This window comes from Apteryx mantelli, chromosome 22, assembly GCF_036417845.1.
Source record: "Apteryx mantelli isolate bAptMan1 chromosome 22, bAptMan1.hap1, whole genome shotgun sequence".
Classification (NCBI taxonomy): Eukaryota; Metazoa; Chordata; class Aves; order Apterygiformes; family Apterygidae; genus Apteryx; species Apteryx mantelli.
The window spans coordinates 8,961,728-8,980,586 of NC_089999.1; the positions used below are offsets into that span (position 1 = coordinate 8,961,728).

An 18,859-nucleotide genomic window follows, 5' to 3' on the forward strand; every position below is an offset into this window, starting at 1 on the left:
TTCCCAGCAAAGGGGGAAGGGGAATGCTGGGAATGGGAGGACTCTCTCTATTCCTGGACTAATTGCTGAGGAACTCTGCTCTGGTATTGCATTTCCCACCTGCAAAGTCCCTCCCAGCCCCTCGGAGGCAGGTTTGTATCCCTTCTCCCGCAGGGCAGGGGCACAGCTGAGACTGGGTGCTGCTTCTTCCGCCTCTAGCAGGACTCTGCCCATACCTCGGGGGTTTGCATGGGAAAGGAGCAGAGGCTCTCACCTTCTCCCAGAGATTATAATGTGTTTAGGATTGATTAGGGAAATACCGTTTGCAATCCAGATGAATGAGGATGATGGGGTCAGCGGCATGGGTTTCCAAGCAGAGTAAATCCTTCTTGTAGGAGCCAGGCTGTGGACACAGCTCTCGGCACTGGTCCCTGTTCCTCTCTGATTTCGCTGCCTTGGCGTTGGACCCAGGCATCTTGTGTTGTTTCTTTGCATCATTATTCATCTCCCTCCTGCTTTCTGCAAGCTCCTGCGCCAACCTGTTTGGCCAGGCTGATCATTTTCTCCCTGTAGCCCTGAATAGGCTCAGCTTGCTGCTGCCAGACAGCTGGGAGTCACTTCTCTCTTGGCTGGTCCGTGTGCTCCAGAAACATGGTGTTGCTCTGGGGTCTGTCGCTGCTCTGCCTGTCTGCTCTGCACAGCCATCTAAGGGTAAGTCACGTTCCTCTGCGCCTATCTTGGGGGCATCTCTGGTGTGAGCACAGCCTTCGCCCTGGCCAGCAAAGGGCAAGGAGAGCGAGGTGGCAATGCTGTGCCGGGCCACGGTCAGCCTCTGTGAGCGACTTCTGCAGGAGAAGCCCTGGAAGGCAGCGCGGTGGCTGACGTTGCTTCTCTGCTACGGGGTTAGCCTGTGCCCCAGTGCAGCAAGGTTTCTAGCCTTCCACTTCCCATCTAAAAATAACTGTGGGTATTCCCATTATTCAAGTGGATTTCTGCAGCAAACCTCTGGAAACTTAGCTTCAATTGTTGACCTTCAGGGGTTAATAGGACATTGTTTAATAACATCCTTTTTTCCATTTAAATCTGGATCCCCTTCAGCTCTGACACTGCAAAACTGCACTGCTTACTCTCTAGAGGATACATTATTTTGTACACTTCTGACCTGGCCCCTTTTTAAACAAATACAGCATATACAGTCTCTCCAGGCTGCTATTCATTTCTGCCTCCCCTCAGTGGACCCCACTGCCTGTTCCTGTGTCCTAAAGCCCTGCCCACGCTATTGCTATGCGAGCACCTTGAGACTACTACAGCTGGGGTGGTGCCAATCTCTGACCCAGCCCCACAGAAATGTGTTAGCAGTGGGGGAAAGCAGACTGACTTACGGAAATTCAGAGGAAACTATCTGGGACTTTTTCTTTTCCTTCCAGTTTCCTTTGACACATGCCCTTGAGCAGAAGCATCTCTCCTTAGAGTTGGAGGTAAGTGATGACTGGTTCCCCTCCAAGGGGACTGAAGTTATGCTGTGGGATTGGCAATGGTTTTCCAGTTCATCCTGAGCTAGGACGAGCTCAGGCAGTGCAATCTAGCAGTGCCAGGGGAATGAGAAAATCCATCCTTGTACAGCCGTCGGTCCCTGCCTCATCCTCCGCTGCTGCTGACACTGGGCTCCTTGCTCAGCCTGCAGTAACTGGGCAGCACATCGTGGAGTAAATGTCAGTAGCAGATGTGTACAGGGCCTGGCAGGTGAATGATTTCATTCCTGATGGATAAGGGAAGATGAGGAAAACAACAAGCTATGAGAGAAAGAGGAAGAAAGACTTGTGTCTGAGGCTACCCATAGAGCCTGGCTCTGACCATGCAGCACTCAGAGGAATGGCATCCAGATGCTGGTGGGAACAGAGAGGTCTGAGGAAAAATGGATGTGTTTGAGACCATGCATGTGTGAGGACAATTGCAGCAGTGTTATAGGCTGCAGCTTAGAAAACTGGAATATGGAGAGAAAAGGGACAGAATAAAACAGACATGGAAAGAGGAGACAGCTGCCTGAAGGAGGATTTGAGCAGAAACAGATCAAGGCTGTGACAGCACTAGAGAGACCAATGCTTGAGGTAGATCTACAGTCTTAAAATATGTGAGAGAAGGAAGTGAAATCAAGGCTGAGGGTCATGGATCCATAAGCAGCAAAGGGACGGGACATGTGCTAAGAAGGGATTTTGGGTCCAGGAGGTGGTTCTCGCCCCCAAAGCACACTTGTTGGGTTCACTTGCCTAGGGCAGGCCCTGAGGGCAAGCAGAGGAGGAACCACTGCAAGATCCTGACTCAGTCCATTTTCTTGGGATAAAAGACCTTCTGTTTTCCAAACTTGCCTAGGTGATTTTAACCTCTGGGTTAAAAGGCAAACAGGCAAATACACCACCGGAGTGTAGAAGCTAGAGAGTTTTGTCAAGTCAGTTTGGAGTAGGCTAATTTCTATTACATGACAGAAAGGAAGGAGATGTCAGCTGAGAAAATCCCAATACAGTTACTGGTTCAGCATAACGCGCCCTGGCATACGATGCAAGCCTGGATGCCCTCTCTGCACTAATGCTTTGCAGATGTATTCAGGCACATCCACACGTGTACAAAGTTTGGAGGCAGACTGGATGCTACAGGCTGCTTAACAGCCTCCTCTGAAGCACAAATCTTATGTAGGAGTCATTGCTATCAAAGAACAGGACATGAATGCTTCCCTCTGCAGCCCATAGAGCAGCCACAGCTTGTGCCCAGGAGGGAGGGTTGTTTCTGGTTGCTGACCCAGGTTCCTCCCAGCAATCCCCAGCATTTAAAGACAGAGCCAGGGAGTTGGGCTGCTGCCTTTGCAGCAGCATGAATGAGGCCCGGTTGCCCTCTTCCCTGGGCAAGCTGCCTGCAACTTCAGTAAAAGCATTAGGGAAGGCAGTGCCATACTCCTGCTTTCTCCGTGCTATCCTTCTTGTTTCTTCCCAGGACCTGGAAGGGGCTGGCACTGTGCAACTGGATGCACACACTGCAGATACGCCCTGTGCTCTGCCAGAAGCTGCTCCAACCCTGCCGAACGCTGAGGTGTTGGATTCTACCTCTGACACCTGGGAGGAGATCTATGGACCCACACTACCATTCACCACAGCCACCACAACCACCACAACCACCACAGGCAGTAGGAATGACTGGAGCCCAGGGGAAGTTCACTCTTCTGAAGAGGAAGATGAAGGGGAAGATAAAAACTGTGACATGACTTGGAAGAAAAGCCAGAGACTAGCAAAAGGGTTGATGAAATTCAGCATTGATCTCTTCAGAGAGGTCCAGCTGGAGTCCAACAGAGCCAATGTGATCCTGTCTCCCCTCAGCATCACCCTTGCCTTGTCTCACCTGGCACTAGGTAACTTATTAGCTACAAAGCACCAGCTCCTCCCCTTCCCAGCACCCCCTCTTAGAGGTACTAGGAGCTAATGTGCAAAATGCAGAGATTAAATGTAGCACCTTTCCCTTAATTTTACTCCTGTAGCTTTAATTAGGTTCTATTACAATTGAAGCTGCCCTCAGCGTCCTGTGTTGAGGCTCCTGTTCTCAGATTTCTACAGTCTCTTTTGTAAGGCACAGTGTGTTTCTTAGGGGAGGCAGCCAGAATAATATCCCTGCTTTCTAGTACATAGGTATGAACTAACAGGAATCTGACTTCACTTTTTAGGAGCAGCAAATCAGACAGAGAAGCGTTTGCTGGAGGTGATGCATCTAGCGTCAGTGCCCTGTCTCCATCACGCATTAAGCAATGCGCGCAGAAGGCTCACAGAATCCTTGCTCAGAGCCGTTTCGCGTGTGTACCTGCAGAAAGGTGAGAGCTGGCAAAGGGGCAGCCTCCCCGCAGCAGAATCAAACTCTCGCCAGGGAGACGTGGTTTTCCCCAAGTGCTTCTCCTGGGGCAGCGTCTGCCATGCACTGGCTGACTGAGCAATTTTTTTCAAGGACTGCTAACTTCATGTGAAATTCTTCCCCTTTACCAGGATTTGAGGTTAAAGAGGAGTTCCTGGAGGATTCAGAGAAATTCTACGGGGCAAAGACTGTGACCCTTTCTGGGAACAGTGAGGATGACCTCATGGCCATAAACAAGTGGGTAGAGGAGGCAACTAATGGGCAAATACCCACCTTTCTACATCAGCTCCCAGAAAACACAGTGATGCTTTTGCTCAGTGTTATCCATTTCCATGGTGAGCTCCGCAGGTCTTACTTTTCAAGCCTGACCATCCCGAGGAATAGTTAGGAATCTACTAGCTTTGCACAGACACCAGAGTTGAATGGTGTCTTCTTTCATTGCTTCCTGCTAGTCAATCTGCTTGTTCTTTTCTTCCACATCTGCTGTTCCTCTTGCTTAGATTTCTTTATAGTAACGATTCCCAACTGTTTCACATGTGCTAAAAATGTTACTTGACAGCAGAGCCAGAATGTAGCAGGTGGATCCGGAAGTATTTTTGCCTCCTGGTTCAGGCTCCCAGACAGCAGCACATCACTGCTCATCTTAACCAGGTCACACGCAACTCACTGCACGCCAACCACAGAGCCCAGAGGCAGCTTCTGTGGGTTTCTTTCTGACTAGAGCCCAGTGCTCTAGAACATTTTCCTCTTTTAATTCCCTGAGGGTCATGCACAGAAACATAGACCAACACTCAGAGACTTACTTCCTGGGTAAATCTGCAAATGTTTTGCTTGCTCTTGGAGCACTGTTTCACAGTACTCAGAACAAAGGCAACACTCTTCATTTTTCAAAGCACTTCACAAACATCCATTACTTTATCTTCATAGCCTTCAGTAATCTCCCACGCTAAGGCATGAGGATTAACCCTGGTTCGCTTTGCTATTCCATAGTCCCTCTCTGGAAGATAAGAGCTTCCTGCTGTTAGGGTTTTTCCAGCCGTGGTACTAACTTCTCTTTGCTGTAATTTCTACTTGTCTCATCACTATCTGCCTTCTCTGAGAACTCATGATAGGAGGAGTGTTGTCTAGGCAGTTTCTGTTTTCCTGCCCGAATTTAACTTTGTTGAATTTTCAACTTTTATGTTGATAGGGTTTTGGAGGAACAAGTTTGATGCTAGCCTCACTGGGCCAGACATATTCCACCTTGACAATGATTTCATGGTCCCAGTTGAGATGATGAAAGCCCAGAAGTACTCCCTGAGCTGGTTTACACTGGAGTCCCAGGACGTTCAGGTAAGGCTCTATTAGGAGTGCTCCTCTTGCTATTGCATTTCACTGAGTAAAACTATTCTCTCCAAAAACCAAATGACTTTTCACAGGGATAGTTAACATAAAAAGTTAATAAGCATCCTTTGTCCTTATTTCTAGCAAGAATGTTGAATCTTTGCTCTCAGTTTTGGGAAAACCATGAAGGGATATGAACTAAATGGGGAAATAATGGAGTTTTTAAGCTCCAATTTAAAGAGAAATGAGGACTATGGAAAATTAATTCCCCCAAACAATGTACAGTTGAATTCCTTCAGAATATAGCTACTGAAAGAGTGGGTACAATATTTGTACACATTTTTTTTCCTGTGTTTCATCTTTATGATATTAAATACCAAAATTGGATGCTGCTATTCCAACAAAACTTTCTTTCCCTGGAGAAATCAGACACATCCTTCCCACCAGATTGTTTTCTTCCTATGGCTAGCCTGGCTCTGTAATCAAATTAGAAAAAAAAAATTAAAAGCATCACTTTCTGGACTCCATCCTTCCTCTTCTATAAATTATTCTGATTGGTTTTATTTCCAGGTGGCCAAGTTTGCCTTTAAGGGTAATATGAGTTTCCTGGCCATTGTACCAAACCAGTTTAGTTGGAATGTCTCTCATGTGCTGGAGAACTTCCCTTATGAACAACTACGCAGCCTTTTCCCCAAAGAGGTACCCACCACAGTGAAGATACCCAAATTAAAGGTGGACTATCAGCTGGAACTCAACAAGGTTCTCAGTCAAATAGGTAAGACCTCTCACTGGACTTGTGCAGAATAAGTGAATCTGATCAATCTATCTGATCATCTGTTCACTAACGCTCGAAACTGCCATCCTTGTTTTTAGAGCTGTGCCTCACAGCTTGTTCCAGATCACATCCAGAACCTTTCTTCTTTTATTCCTCTCCTCCTCCTTCTTACTCTTTGCTTGCCTAGCACCAAATGTCTTGCTCCAACAAGATGACGGCACATTGAAGGCAGCATTCACAGTTCCTCGTGATCTTTGAGTTCTTTCTATTGTCCTATTTCCTTGGCTCTCCATTTTATTTCTAGCCAAGACCAACTTCCTCCTGTGTGTCAACCTTTAATCTCTTTCTTTGTCATTTAACTTAGTGTCTGGGATGTATAAATTGTCAAAAGAGAGAATGCAGATCACAAAACCTGGAATCAAGAGAGAGCTTACTGAAAAAACACTCTGCTGAGATCTGACCGTGCTCTGCATTTCCAGATGAAAATAAATTAACAGTATACTTGTTTTAAAGAAATCCTGAAAAACAATCATCTCCCTTCTAAAAGTGTTTCCAGCCTAGCGAGAAAGGGACTTCACACTTGTCGTCACTTTTTTAAGGAAGGGCTCGAGTACTTACACTACTGCTCTAAAGTAGGTGGACAAAGCATGTAAAAACTGTTCTGTTTATGGCACTCTGAGCTTTTCATGCAGTGAAGGGCTGGAGAATCTGGCTAGACTGCAACTTTTGTTTCTGTTGCCTGCATGTTCTCTAGTCCTTCATGTTGGACAACACGTGTAGCAACAGGTTAGGGAATTGCTTCCTCCAGATAGCTTTGAGGAAAATCAGAGCTGGTGGCACACTGTGGCACCAAATGGGAATGGTTAACTTTGCCTGATTTCTCCGTAGGCCTCCAGGAGTTGTTCACAAACCCAGATCTCCAGAAGATCACAGATGAACCTCTCTTTGTATCCAGTATACAGCACCAGTCTACATTGGAGCTTAAAGAAGATGGGGTGGAAGCATCTGCTACTACCAGTGTCATGCTGTCACGGTCACTCTCTGCCTTCAGCCTTGACCGACCCTTTCTCTTCATTATCTTTGATGAAGAAACAGGCATCCCACTTTTTATAGGCAGCATCCAGAACCCTAATCCCAGTGCTGCTCCCCAGAAAAAAGAGCAACAGGACTCACCTAATGCAACAGATGCCAATGAGTATCCTATGCCCAAATAAGAGAGGAGCAGAACCTAGGAGTTCTGGGACTGCTACCCACCTGACCCTTTGGACCAGCTAAGAAAGGTGTCCTGTTGCTGGAGACCTCCCTCTAAGACCGTAGGAGGCAATCCCTTGCTGTTTCCTTTACAGATCCCTAAAGACCAATCCTGGGATATCCCATTCCAGCCTTGAAAAACTTCTCCTGGCTGGGTTCCCTCTGCTGACCCTGAAAAGCATGCCTGGATTTCCCTTTCAGGGCTCTCAGTCCTGAAGGGAGGCTTCCTTGTCCCCAGACTCTTCTTAGAGCCTTTATTAGACTCCAATAAGAGTCCCCCATAGCCTGGAATCTTCATTAGCATCTGGCAGCTTGGACAACAGCCAGAGATATTAATATTGCCCTTCCCTTCGTGGTTTCTGTGAACATGCCTTCCTCAAAGTGTTCCTCTGAAAACTGTGTCTCTTTGTACCTACATAGAAAATGATCTCAGAATGAACTGGACTAGTAACCAATTGTCTTCCCTGGATGAGTCACAGCCACTTCCAGGCACAGGCTCTTTCCAAATATTCCTTTCTCCCACTGCTTGGCTATTGGGATCTGTTGTGGGAAAGTCTGCAGTAAGGGGAACCCCTTTGGATCCTTATCTCCAGCCCTTTTCCTGGGAAACTCTAGGGTCTTGGGAAATGTTAGATTTTTCAAGGCATATTTTATAAAGTATTTTTTAGTAATTTTTATGTTGGCTGAATAATAAAGAGTGAAGCAGAACACATTTGTTCTAGGCGTTGCATTGAAAGACCCAGCAGAGAAAGGAAATAGGCAACCAGCTTGACTGGTTACAAAGATTAGGGGGGAAAAAAAAAGTCTGGACCTGAAAGATGTAAAGATAGGAGGGGCTCTTAAAAGGATCAGCTCTTTGATGATCACAGAGGACAACAGGGGATGTGGGGTGAGAAGGCTAATCAGTAAAGACTCTCTAAAGACTGAGTCCAGTCAGCTTTGGCCATCTTGGCTGAAGAATGGGCAGGAAACCCTTCAGAGCTGGCTTTGGGAAAAGGGCAGAATTCTTTGAATTAGGACACGAGCTCCATGGCATAGGGATTAGGGGGGTATTTAGCCTTTGAACATCAGTGCATTGGTATATAGGGATGTGACAGGCCTTAATCTTTCTGTGGGGCAAAAACTGACCCTTGCTGACATGCACTAGGTGATGCAAAGGTGCTAATCTGGCATCTGCTATCTGTGGCCTGTCCTCCTACTGGGATACTCTGGGTGTGCAGCACAATGCTACGGACAGTTGTGATAACCTCCAGGGGAGGTACGGGCAGATTGTGCTGCCTGTAGCTGGAAGTCACTGCTTTTGCCCTGTTCTGGCAAACGGCAATGTCTGGTAACAGCTTCAGTTTTGTATGAGATGGGCACAACTCTTTGGATCCTTGTTCTGATGTGCACATCTGGAATAAGCTACTGTGAATGACTCTGGGGAACCCTCCATCCCACCAAGTGATCCACACACTTAAAAACGTTAGTCTAACTCACCATTAGCTGCCATGCTGTAGCTATTTCTGTATAAAACAATTGCTGTCCATAGTAGATTCTGCTTCAGAACTCGCTCAGCTTCTGGGGAAAAAAACATGGTGCTCTGTTTTTGTGAAATAACATTTTCAGAGCCCCAGGGCTGTCCTTCTGGCAGTGTTTTCCTCACTCGGGAAGTCTGCCTTCCCTCAAAGGAAGGCGCAGAAGGCTTCTGGGAGCCTCCGTCCCTGAATAGTCTGCACCATCTGCTGGAATAAGAGGAGGACTGACTCACTAACCACGAATTTCGGGGGCAAAGGAGACTTTGGAGAAGAAAAAGTCCTGGCTCAAACCTGCAATTACACGACTTGCAGGCTAAAAGGGGAAAATGGCTAAAGATAATACCTACCCCAGTGACCAATGCAATGACACGTACCCTTCAAAAAGAGGGTGTAATTATAGGGCCATGCAATTTAACAAGTAAACCCACAAGAATGCAACCCTACTACAAGGGCATAGCTCTAGCCCACAGGGAACATTTTTGTTCATTTATTTATATGGATTCATTCCTAACATTCAGAAATACCATCCCATGCTTTAGGTAAATCCTGCTTTGGCTACTGCAACCTCAGCTCTAATCTTCCTGAATTCCACTTTGTTGCACTGCATCCTGTCCCAAACTTGAAACACAAATTTTCCTTTTCTGCCTCTGCCCTCCAGCTCCCCCTCTTCTTTGAAGTTTTTTTTCCCCCCTCATTTTCAATTCCCTGAACAGCTTGGTTCATATTTCCTATTTTCCTTTTTTTCTGCCATCCCTCCTCCTCTCCTCCTCCAAGTTATTCTCGTCAAACTATTAATTTCATCTTATTTGACAGTACAGCAGCCCTCCGTGACTGTGCTTTGCTCAACATATTATCAGTTACACCAACCTTAAGACTCTTTTCACTCCACTGACTCTCCGAAAGAGGCAGTTTGTAAAATAGAAAGTAATATGAATATCTCTGCTTGGGCATTTTCACTTTGCCTTGCTAAGCCTTCATTCTGATTCAGCTCTATTCTGAAAAGACATGACAGGGCCTTTTGCTCTGTAACTTAATCTGCATCACTGGGTGAACATATCAAATATTTCTCAATATCTTTAGTATTAGAAGTACTTTTTTTTCTTACTAAAGTAAATTCATATGAATGTCATACAGAACTTCCATAGCAAAAGGCCAAGCACTGTTCAGATAGCATATGGCCTACTATCTTGAACCTAAACCAAAACAACAGTATCCATAAAATGTTGGTATTGATTTAAAAGAAGTAATTTAAACCCTTACATCTATTTAGAATATATATCACGCTGTTTGAGGGATGTGCTCTACCTACAGGAATAAAGCTTGCTTTACACTATAATGATGTTCTATACAACTTTCACTAAGACTTAAATGGCTTAAAACCAAACCTTTATTTAAACTGATCAGGTTTCAGGTTTCATTTGAAGATATAGACAAGATGTAAAATCCCCTCCAATGGCCCTTCTGTAAGGGCACATTAGTTCCAAAAATAACGTATCAAAAAGAGAAGAAAAACATCAGAAGAACATATCGCCACAGCTAACACCCCCACTCTCGGGCACATGGTGGAAGACTAACAAGTGCAAACATCTTTCTGCAGACGACTTCTCACGAAACAAGCTGAGAAACAGTTGAGAGTAGAGCTGTTACTCTTCTTGTTCAGAAAGCGTCACCTTTGAAGCACTGACTGATCAGAGAGCAGACTCGCTGATCTGCTCCTCCTGCTTGCAAAAGCAGCAGCTTATGATTCCCCAAAGCCATCTCTTCCTCTTAGCTGAGGGACTGTATAAGCTAAGTGAAAGTATGCATGAGTTACTCCTCCTAACCTGCTGGCAGCAAGGCTGGCAGCCCAAAAAGGAGATGTCCCAAGAGAAGCCCAGACTGGGGGCACCGACAGTACTGGCTACAGTTTACTTTCAGCATTTCCAAGCAGACAGACTTAGACAGCTGCCCTGGATCGGGCCAGCTATGGGTCCCTTTAGCCCAGTATCCTGTCTCCACCAGGAGCCAGTAACAAACAACTAGGCAAAGAATACAAGGAATGGACAGGGAGAAGCAACTGTTCTCTGGTCGCGTCTCCCAGCTCCTGAGTCAGAGGTGGCATCCGACCATCACGTTAGCCTTCAGTGGACCTGTCTTCCACTATTTTTTTTTTCTAATCCATTTATCCTTTAGAAGACTGCAGTATCTTGTTGCAATGAGTTTTATAAATGAATACTTGTGAAAAATACACACTTTTGTTTTAAATTTGTTGATACTGATGGGTGCTCCCCTAGACTTTTCTGCTGTGAGAAACAGTAAATAAGCACAGCCCCTTTCCCTTCTCCAGATGACTTATAGAACTATAAACTCCTATACCATTCCCTTCCTTTGTCTCTTTTACTAAGAGTCCTAGTCTTTTTAGTCTTTTTTTGTTCACTGAGAAGTTTAGGCCACTTATGTTAAGCACTTCTTTGTCACTGGCTAGAACCGCTTCTGAATAGCTTTCCCTTAACTACAACTGAATCCCGCTTCCACTTTAGAAGTCTCTCAGTTAAATCTTAAAATGCCGCTGTATAAATAGTGCTGTTAACAACACCTCTGGGACAGAAGACATTCCCTCCTGGGACATACGGCAAAACTGAGGGGATAAGAGGCTTGCTCAAGCACGGCAGGGAACAGCAGACCGACCGTTTGGCTCTCAGTCCTGTGTTTTAACTGCTAGACTGCCCTGATCACACCAGGCGCCTTTGTTTTGGAAACAAGGGTTAAAAAGTTAGTACCAGTTCAGTGACAGGATTGCAGTCCCGAAAATGGGAGCAGAGCACTTTAAGAGAGCCCTGGGAAGCTGTAACCTGAAGCCTGCCGAAGGCTGGGCTGGGGCAGGCAGCAAAAAGCAGATGTGGCTGCACCAAAGCCGCACTGTCCCCGACTCGCCCCGGTGGGAACCTGCGCGCCAGCGGCCAAGAGGAGCCCGAGGTAAGGGGCAGCCCGGGCTGCTGCCACCGACCTTTCTCGGAGCTCGCGGCAAGGGGAGCACCAGGAGGGCGCAGGGATGGGATTGGGGACCTGGCGGAGGACCTGGGAAAGGGGAAGAACGGGTCTTCTGCAGGTGTCAAGGGGAGAGACCGGAACCAAATGAAGGATCTTGCCCAAGGGCTGGGAGCCACCAGCATCCGAGGGCCCCTCGTTGCCCGCAGGGCAGAAGCATGCTTGGGAGCTGCGGCAATGTTTTGCCCTCCTAGCAGCTGTGCCGCAGTTGGGAGGAGGCTTTTTCTTTGCAATGGTAACAATTTTGGTCAAGACTGAGTTGAATCCCCTAGATCTAGTGGCTGCAAGATGCTTCAGAAGTAGTTAGCACTATGGGATGGAGCGATCAGAGAGCAAGTCTGAACTCGTGGGTGATGTTTTATAGGACCTCTAGAATAAGAAGCATTTATAAGTGATTTGAGATTTTTACCACTACAGATGGAAAGCAAAATATTTCACCTTGTACCTGCAGGGCTTTACAAATAGACAACTCCCAGGCAGAAAGTTTCTTCTCAGCTCATTTCTCTTACTATCTTCCTGACTGTAACATCACACGCTGCATGCTACTGCTCCTTCCCTTCTTTTTAAAGGCAGCTACAGATTTTAATATCATGCCTGAAACCATCCCACCTCTACTCCAACCAAATTCTTTTCTCTCTGCAGTTTTGGCTGTGTGCTCACAGACGCACAAATAGAACCCAGATGTTCAGGTCCATTCAAATGCAAAAGGCTTTGTCTTTCTAAAATGAAAATTGCTTTTTGGCAAAGTCTGAGAAATATGAAGCTGGTGACAGTACTGGCAAAAACAATACAAATCTGTAAATCCAATCTCTGCTCAGATACTCCCAGGAGCTCAGTGTAGTTGGAAGCAAAGGTTGTGTTCAGCCTTTTTTGCAGAGAAAAGGCTACACTCCATGGAAAACTTTCATCTCTAAACTAGACCGGGCCAAACTTCTTTCACTCATCATGCAAGAATACTGCTTGGTGCAGGCATCCTCACAAAGCCCTGTCAAAGATCTGCTTAACTTAGGCTCTTGCAGGGCTTCTGTCATCTCTGTTTCAGCATGCTGGCTATTCATTTTAAAACTATGCAATGAGATACGATCAGTCTCTACATCACATCCGCTACCATACCATCAAACATGTCGGTTTGTTCCAGTATAGTAAAACCTCTTGGTATGCATCTTCTCTACCAGAATACCTCATCTACTCAGAAGCTAGGGTAGCAGGAGGTTGCTAAAATCTCCACTGTGACACCTTTTTCTCTAAAGCGTGACTGCCTCCAGAAGAAAAGGGTCTCAGCAGAAAAGCGAACAGTGAACTCCCTTTCACTGAAGTAAAACCTCTGCCTGAACAGGCTGGTTCCAGAGCTGTGGCTGTTGTAGCCACGTGGCTTTAAGTTGTATTTCTACCAACAGGCATGTTTTCTTTATAGCTGCAGTTAATCTGAAACACATGTTCTTTCTCCAGCTTCACTGGATGCCTGAATCACAGGGGTTAGTTAAATACAAACCTCTTCCTTTAATTTCTGGGAATCTATGCAAACATTGCTTCAGCCCAGCCTCAGTGGCGTCTGTTCTCAGGGGCATGACACTTCTGCAGTAGCTCTCATTTACCCAGGGTGAAACTCTGGGTTATGCACTGCCCTTTGCACCAGACAGATCTGTCTGGAAGGGCCACATATGCCAATACAGGAGTGATTAAAACTGAATTTCACAGCTTTGGGGAGCTTGGTGCTTTTCTTCCTTGCCCCCCTTAGAAATGTTGAATGAACCAAGCTCTACCTTTCACCTCTTCTCTAGATCTGACCCAATGTTAGGTATTTACCTTCAGCCCCTTTCCTCACTCTCTTTTAAGAGAGCTTTTCTACTGTTACTTTATCCAATTGTTTGTTAAATAAGAAGCAAAAGAGTCATACAGATTGTATGGCCTTCCATATACGTGCAGACACAAGAAACGTGGCAAAATACAGCCTGAAGCAGGTAACTCATATAGTAGAGCAGTAGCCAGTTAGCTTTGTCTTCTGCCCCATTCAACACTATGGATTTGCTACCTTCTATAAACGCTGAAGTTTTGAATTTTAAGGTGTAAAACTCAAAAGATATGATTTAGGGCTTTTCTGGACCTCGGCACTCAGTACCTGCCAGCAACAGTGTGGATTGGGCCACACATCTGCTTTTGTGCTCAGGCACACCCAGGCATGTGTGCTTGCCCCATTCTCAAAGTCATTAGGGCCAGGCTGGCTGAATACATCAAGCTGTAGAAGAAGAAAACCCAGCTCAGATCAGGTGCACGTTTCAGATCATTGCCACAGTCAGGAAGGGCAAAAAGCAGCATGTGTCATTGCAGTTCCTGTCAAAACTAGTTACAGCGAGCAGTAGGGGCAGAGATATATTTGTTTCAGTCATTCAAACTCACTCCGTCACGTTGCTCTCTAGGTTCAGGCATGCCGATTCCAGTGGTTCTCCTCTTCCTGGGTCTCTTAATTGTCCCAAGTAGATCCCAGAATTCAGCTGCTGGGCAGGTGAGTAGGATATAACAGCAGAGAGCGAGGGAGAGATCCTTGGAGCAGGTAAATTAATTTTATAAGTTTTATGAAAACATTAAGCACTGCCCTCCTAAGTTACCAGGCTTTTATTTAGCAACATAACAAGAGTAACTCCTGCTTCACCTAGATAAAACCACACTAGTTACATGAGGGGATGACCGTGAGGCAGAAACAGTGGATTCCAATCCAAGCACTGCCTTCAACTTTACTGGGACACTTTAAAGTGAAGTCACTGTTCCTACTCTGTCTCCCTGTCAGTAAGATTAAGGGAATATTTCTGTGGATCGTAAGAGAACATCTGTAGATTGCTTGCCTTTGAGATGTTTATCACATCTGTGTCTGCCTTTGTAAATAGCCAGTCTAAACAAAGCGCTTCCCTGTACCTGCCAGAACTCTGCCACTACTGATGAAGGCAACGCAGGCGAGGTCGAAGAGGAAGATCCCTTCTATAAGAGCCCTGTGAACAAGCTGGCAGCTGCAGTCTCCAACTTTGGCTACGACCTGTACCGGCAGCAATCTAGCAAAACAGCCACTGCCAATGTGCTACTGTCTCCATTCAGCCTGGCTACTGCACTTTCTGGTCTCTCACTTGGTGAGTTCCTGCCCCTTCTCCTCACGTGCCGTTTGGCCTGAAAGGCCTTCCCTCATACTGTTGTCCTGGTTCTTGGCAGGTGCCGGAGAGCGAACAGAAGATGTGATTTCCCGTGCTCTCTTCTATGATCTCCTTAACAAAGCTGAAGTCCACAACACCTACAAGGACCTACTGACCAGTGTCATTGCACCAGAGAAGAGCCTGAAAAGCGCCTCTCGTATCATCTTGGAAAAAAGTAAAAGTCATTCCTCCCCTCTATCAAAATCTACCTAAATAACTAGCAGCAGGTAGAACAGAGTCAACAGATAACACCACAGTAACAGCTTGGGCTCTGACATCCTGCTAAGCCTGGAACCAGGCAGCACATGGAATGCTGTTGCTGCTCCAGATAAAACCTGGAAAGTTTGTGTGCATATAAATAAATGAAATGATCAGACTTATGTGCCAAAAGACACTGGAGACAGAGCAACTAGCATGCAGAAGGCCTCGAAAAAGCTTGCTGTGAGGATTTTACTTGTGCTCTAGGTTTCCTGGCAGGTGTTGCCAAATCCCAGGAATCAGAAACTGCATTTTCTACTTGTGATAGTGTTCAGCTGTATCCCTTTGTTTAAATTCTTGCAGAGCTATTCAAAATGTCTGTTTTCTGAGAAAGCTAAGAGCTGTATTTTGGCTAGTTAACTTGCTGGTTCCAAGAATCCAAGAGGTTGAGTAAGCTGCACCCAGAGAGCCGAAGGAGGAGGAAAGACCAATGTAAAAATAGCTGTGCCCAAGCCTTCTGCTCTTATCTCCTGTCTTTACTTTTCAGGAGAGGGTTTCCCCATACTCCAACATCACTGGGTATAGGATTTGGATCCATTTCCTCCATGCACTTTCAGTCATTTTTCTTCAAAGCAAGTGTCTATACACACAGCCACAGACCTGTTTTATGAGAGAACTGCTGCTAGGCCTGTGATTGCAAGCCTTCGGATCATTTTGATATGAGAGCTGGCTGCAATATTGATCTTTTTGTTCCCCAGGACTGAGGGTGAAGTCTGGTTTTCACAGCCAGCTGGAGAAGTCCTACAAAATGCGGCTGAGAGCACTCAGTGGCAATTCCCAGTTAGACCTCCAAGAGATCAACAACTGGGTACGGCAGCAGACCAAGGGAAGGATTCTGCGGTTTATGAAAGACATGCCCACAGATGTCAGTATTCTCCTTGCTGGGGCTGCTTACTTCAAGGGTAAGAACCTTGCATACTTTGTTACAGCAGGGTCTATCAAGCATGTGTTAGAAGAGATGAGATTTCACTGCCAACAGAGCAAACAGTGCCAAGAGACAAAGTATCAGAAGAATGTCTTTGAATACGTGGTATGAAATATTTGTTCAATAAACTACAGAAAATGCATGCTACCTGAACACAAAATAGTTCTTGAAGAAGGAATTATTACTGTTAGAAAGCTGAGCCTTGAGCTGTTTGCAGTAAAAGACGAGAGAAGAAAGTTCAAGCTTGTAAAACTCAACGGCAAGAGAGAGAATACTACCACTTAGGGAAGGCACAGCTGTAAAGACTGTACTGAGCCTTAGTACCACTGCAGAGGGAATGAAGCGAGATAGTAGAGAGCTGTTCTAGAACATGCTGTAATCTAGTATCTACACAAGTGGGTGTCCTGGAGAATTATCACTTAGAGACAGCAAGCAAAACACAAAGGGTGGGGAGAGAAGCACTTGGTGTGCATTGACACAATTGTTACCCTTTAAAATAGTTTTGTAATTACATAAGTAGACATCAGCTTCCCAACTGCTGCTCCACCCATACACTGCCTTGATTTTTTATTTCTCATTTAGCCAATTCTCAGATGGAAAGGAGGGGCCTAAGAGTGGCAAGAGATCAATAGGTCCAATCAGTCTATTTCCACCTCTATCATCATTCAGTTATGCCTCAGCTCTTAAAGCACAAATACTGCATACATAAAGCACAATATTGCTCAACCACAGACACATCCCTGGTTTCATATGCTATTATTCCAGAAGATCCTCTGTTTTATTTTTTAAAAAATAGGGACATGGGTAACCAAGTTTGACACCAAGAAGACTTCGCTGAAGGACTTCCATCTGGATGAGGACAGAATTGTGAAGGTGTCCATGATGTCAGACCCCAAAGCCATACTGCGATATGGTTTTGACTCAGAACTCAACTGCAAGGTCAGAGAGCAAATATTGCACAAGATCTCCTAACCCTACTGGGGAACAGGCTTAGCTACACTTACCTGTTAACCCATTCCAGAAGAAAGCCCTGCTCTTCCCATCAGACTAGCTTTGTGAACCCTGACTTTGAAAGGCAGTGTCTGATTCTTCTTAGAATATTCTACTTTTTCAATGACCATTTGACAAGCAGAGTCCTACTCACCTGCACTAAAGGTGGGCAAGAAGGGCAGGGCACTCTCCCCAAAACTTTTCAATCTCTACCTCTTTCAACAAATCTTTCACTGTAGCATGAGCTCAGAAGAAGGTGTTCCAGCTGAGAATCCCCCAAAGCAATACTGCAGCTCACTACAGGATTCAACAGGTGAGAGATAGCTTTTGCCATGTAATAGCAGAGAGGGTGCAGCATTGGTTGATGAAAGCCTGGCCACCAGAGTGGTCAGGAAACATAATGTATAATAAAAACAAACAGGGGAGAAGACAAAATATACAGCTGCAATGGCTGACCAGGCAGTCAAAATTCAGGCCTGTGCCTGGTACTGGGAGGGAAAAACTGGATATGATCCTTTCTTATTCATGACTGGCCTTCCAGATTGCCCAGCTGCCACTGATGGGGGGAGTCAGTGCCATGTTCTTCCTGCCTACGAAGGTGACTCAGAATATGACTCTGATTGAGGAGAGTCTCACTTCTGAGTTTGTCCACGATGTAGACAAGGAGCTGAAGACAGTCCACGCTGTGCTAAGCTTGCCCAAACTAAGGCTCAACTATGAAGAGGCACTTGGCAACACTCTAAAGGAGACAAGTACGTACATCAACTCCCTCTACAGACTGCCAGGGCTCAAAGCAGTAAGCAAGTTGTTTCCTGCTCTCAGAAAAACATGAAGTTGGTGGGTTATTAGGTTCTGCTGTCAGTATGTACAGACTTCACTGGCAACTAAACCTCCTTCATCCAAGACCCCTTAACTTTTTATCAGATCTTTCCACAGAGTTTATACAATCTTTCTGAGATTAAGAGAGAAGCTCAGTACAAACATGTAAGCTTCTTCTCCCCATTACCAGCAATAAGCTCTGCCTGAGCAGCTGTGCGCCTTCCTGGATCACAGCATTGGCAGTACCACTCCCTCAACCCACATCTATGTTTTTAGCTAATGGAATTCTCTTTCTTCCCTCCAGGGCTCCAGTCACTTTTCACATCACCTGATTTTACCAAGATTTCTGTCAAGCCGATTAAGCTATCTCATGTGCAACACAAGGCAATTCTGGAGCTTAATGAAGATGGGGAAAGATCCACACCAAACCCTGGGGTGAATGCTGCTCGTCTGACCTTCCCCATAGAGTATCACGTGGACAGACCTTTTCTTCTTGTGCTGCGAGACGATACCACTGGAACCCTGCTCTTTATTGGCAAGATTCTGGACCCCAGGAGCACTTAGATCCCTTCACAGTGGTCTGCAATGGTGGGGCCCAAATGGAAAGGGTGGTATTGGGAGGGATATTGGCTCCCTGCTCTGCTGCACAAAGACACAACTTGCAAATCTTATGCCTTCATGCTGCAATAAAAGAGCTTTTGCCATAAATCTCAGTGAGCCCCAGTATTCTCCCTTGAAACATTGTCCTGTCTATGTCATGTGCCTTCACACCCCCATTTTCCCCAGACTGAGCCATAGCACAGTTTGATGTCCTATATGCAAACCTCAGTCTGGTGTATACTGCATTTTCCCCTCTCCTGTCTTCCAAGCTGAAGCCAGTTCTGTTCATACTGAATTCCCCATCACTCACAGGTCTGCTCTGGAAGCC

General features: G+C 45.8%; 2 protein-coding genes across 2 annotated transcripts; both read left to right on the forward strand.

The window, feature by feature from the left end:
• The first annotated feature begins 567 nt into the window (after positions 1-567).
• On the forward strand, positions 568-7,911 carry SERPINF2 (serpin family F member 2). Its single transcript, XM_067309526.1, has 8 exons — positions 568-690; positions 1,407-1,457; positions 2,965-3,376; positions 3,686-3,829; positions 3,999-4,202; positions 5,057-5,199; positions 5,761-5,965; positions 6,854-7,911. Exons 1-8 carry the CDS (start codon positions 631-633, stop codon positions 7,177-7,179), a joined length of 1,545 nt encoding a protein of 514 aa, XP_067165627.1. The 5' UTR covers positions 568-630; the 3' UTR covers positions 7,180-7,911.
• Positions 7,912-11,507: 3,596 nt separating this feature from the next.
• On the forward strand, positions 11,508-18,639 carry SERPINF1 (serpin family F member 1). Its single transcript, XM_013946500.2, has 8 exons — positions 11,508-11,688; positions 14,178-14,263; positions 14,678-14,879; positions 14,959-15,114; positions 15,896-16,099; positions 16,919-17,061; positions 17,654-17,864; positions 18,236-18,639. The coding sequence occupies exons 1-8, from the start codon at positions 11,523-11,525 to the stop codon at positions 18,493-18,495; spliced, it is 1,428 nt and encodes a 475-aa protein (XP_013801954.2). The 5' UTR covers positions 11,508-11,522; the 3' UTR covers positions 18,496-18,639.
• Positions 18,640-18,859: the final 220 nt, after the last annotated feature.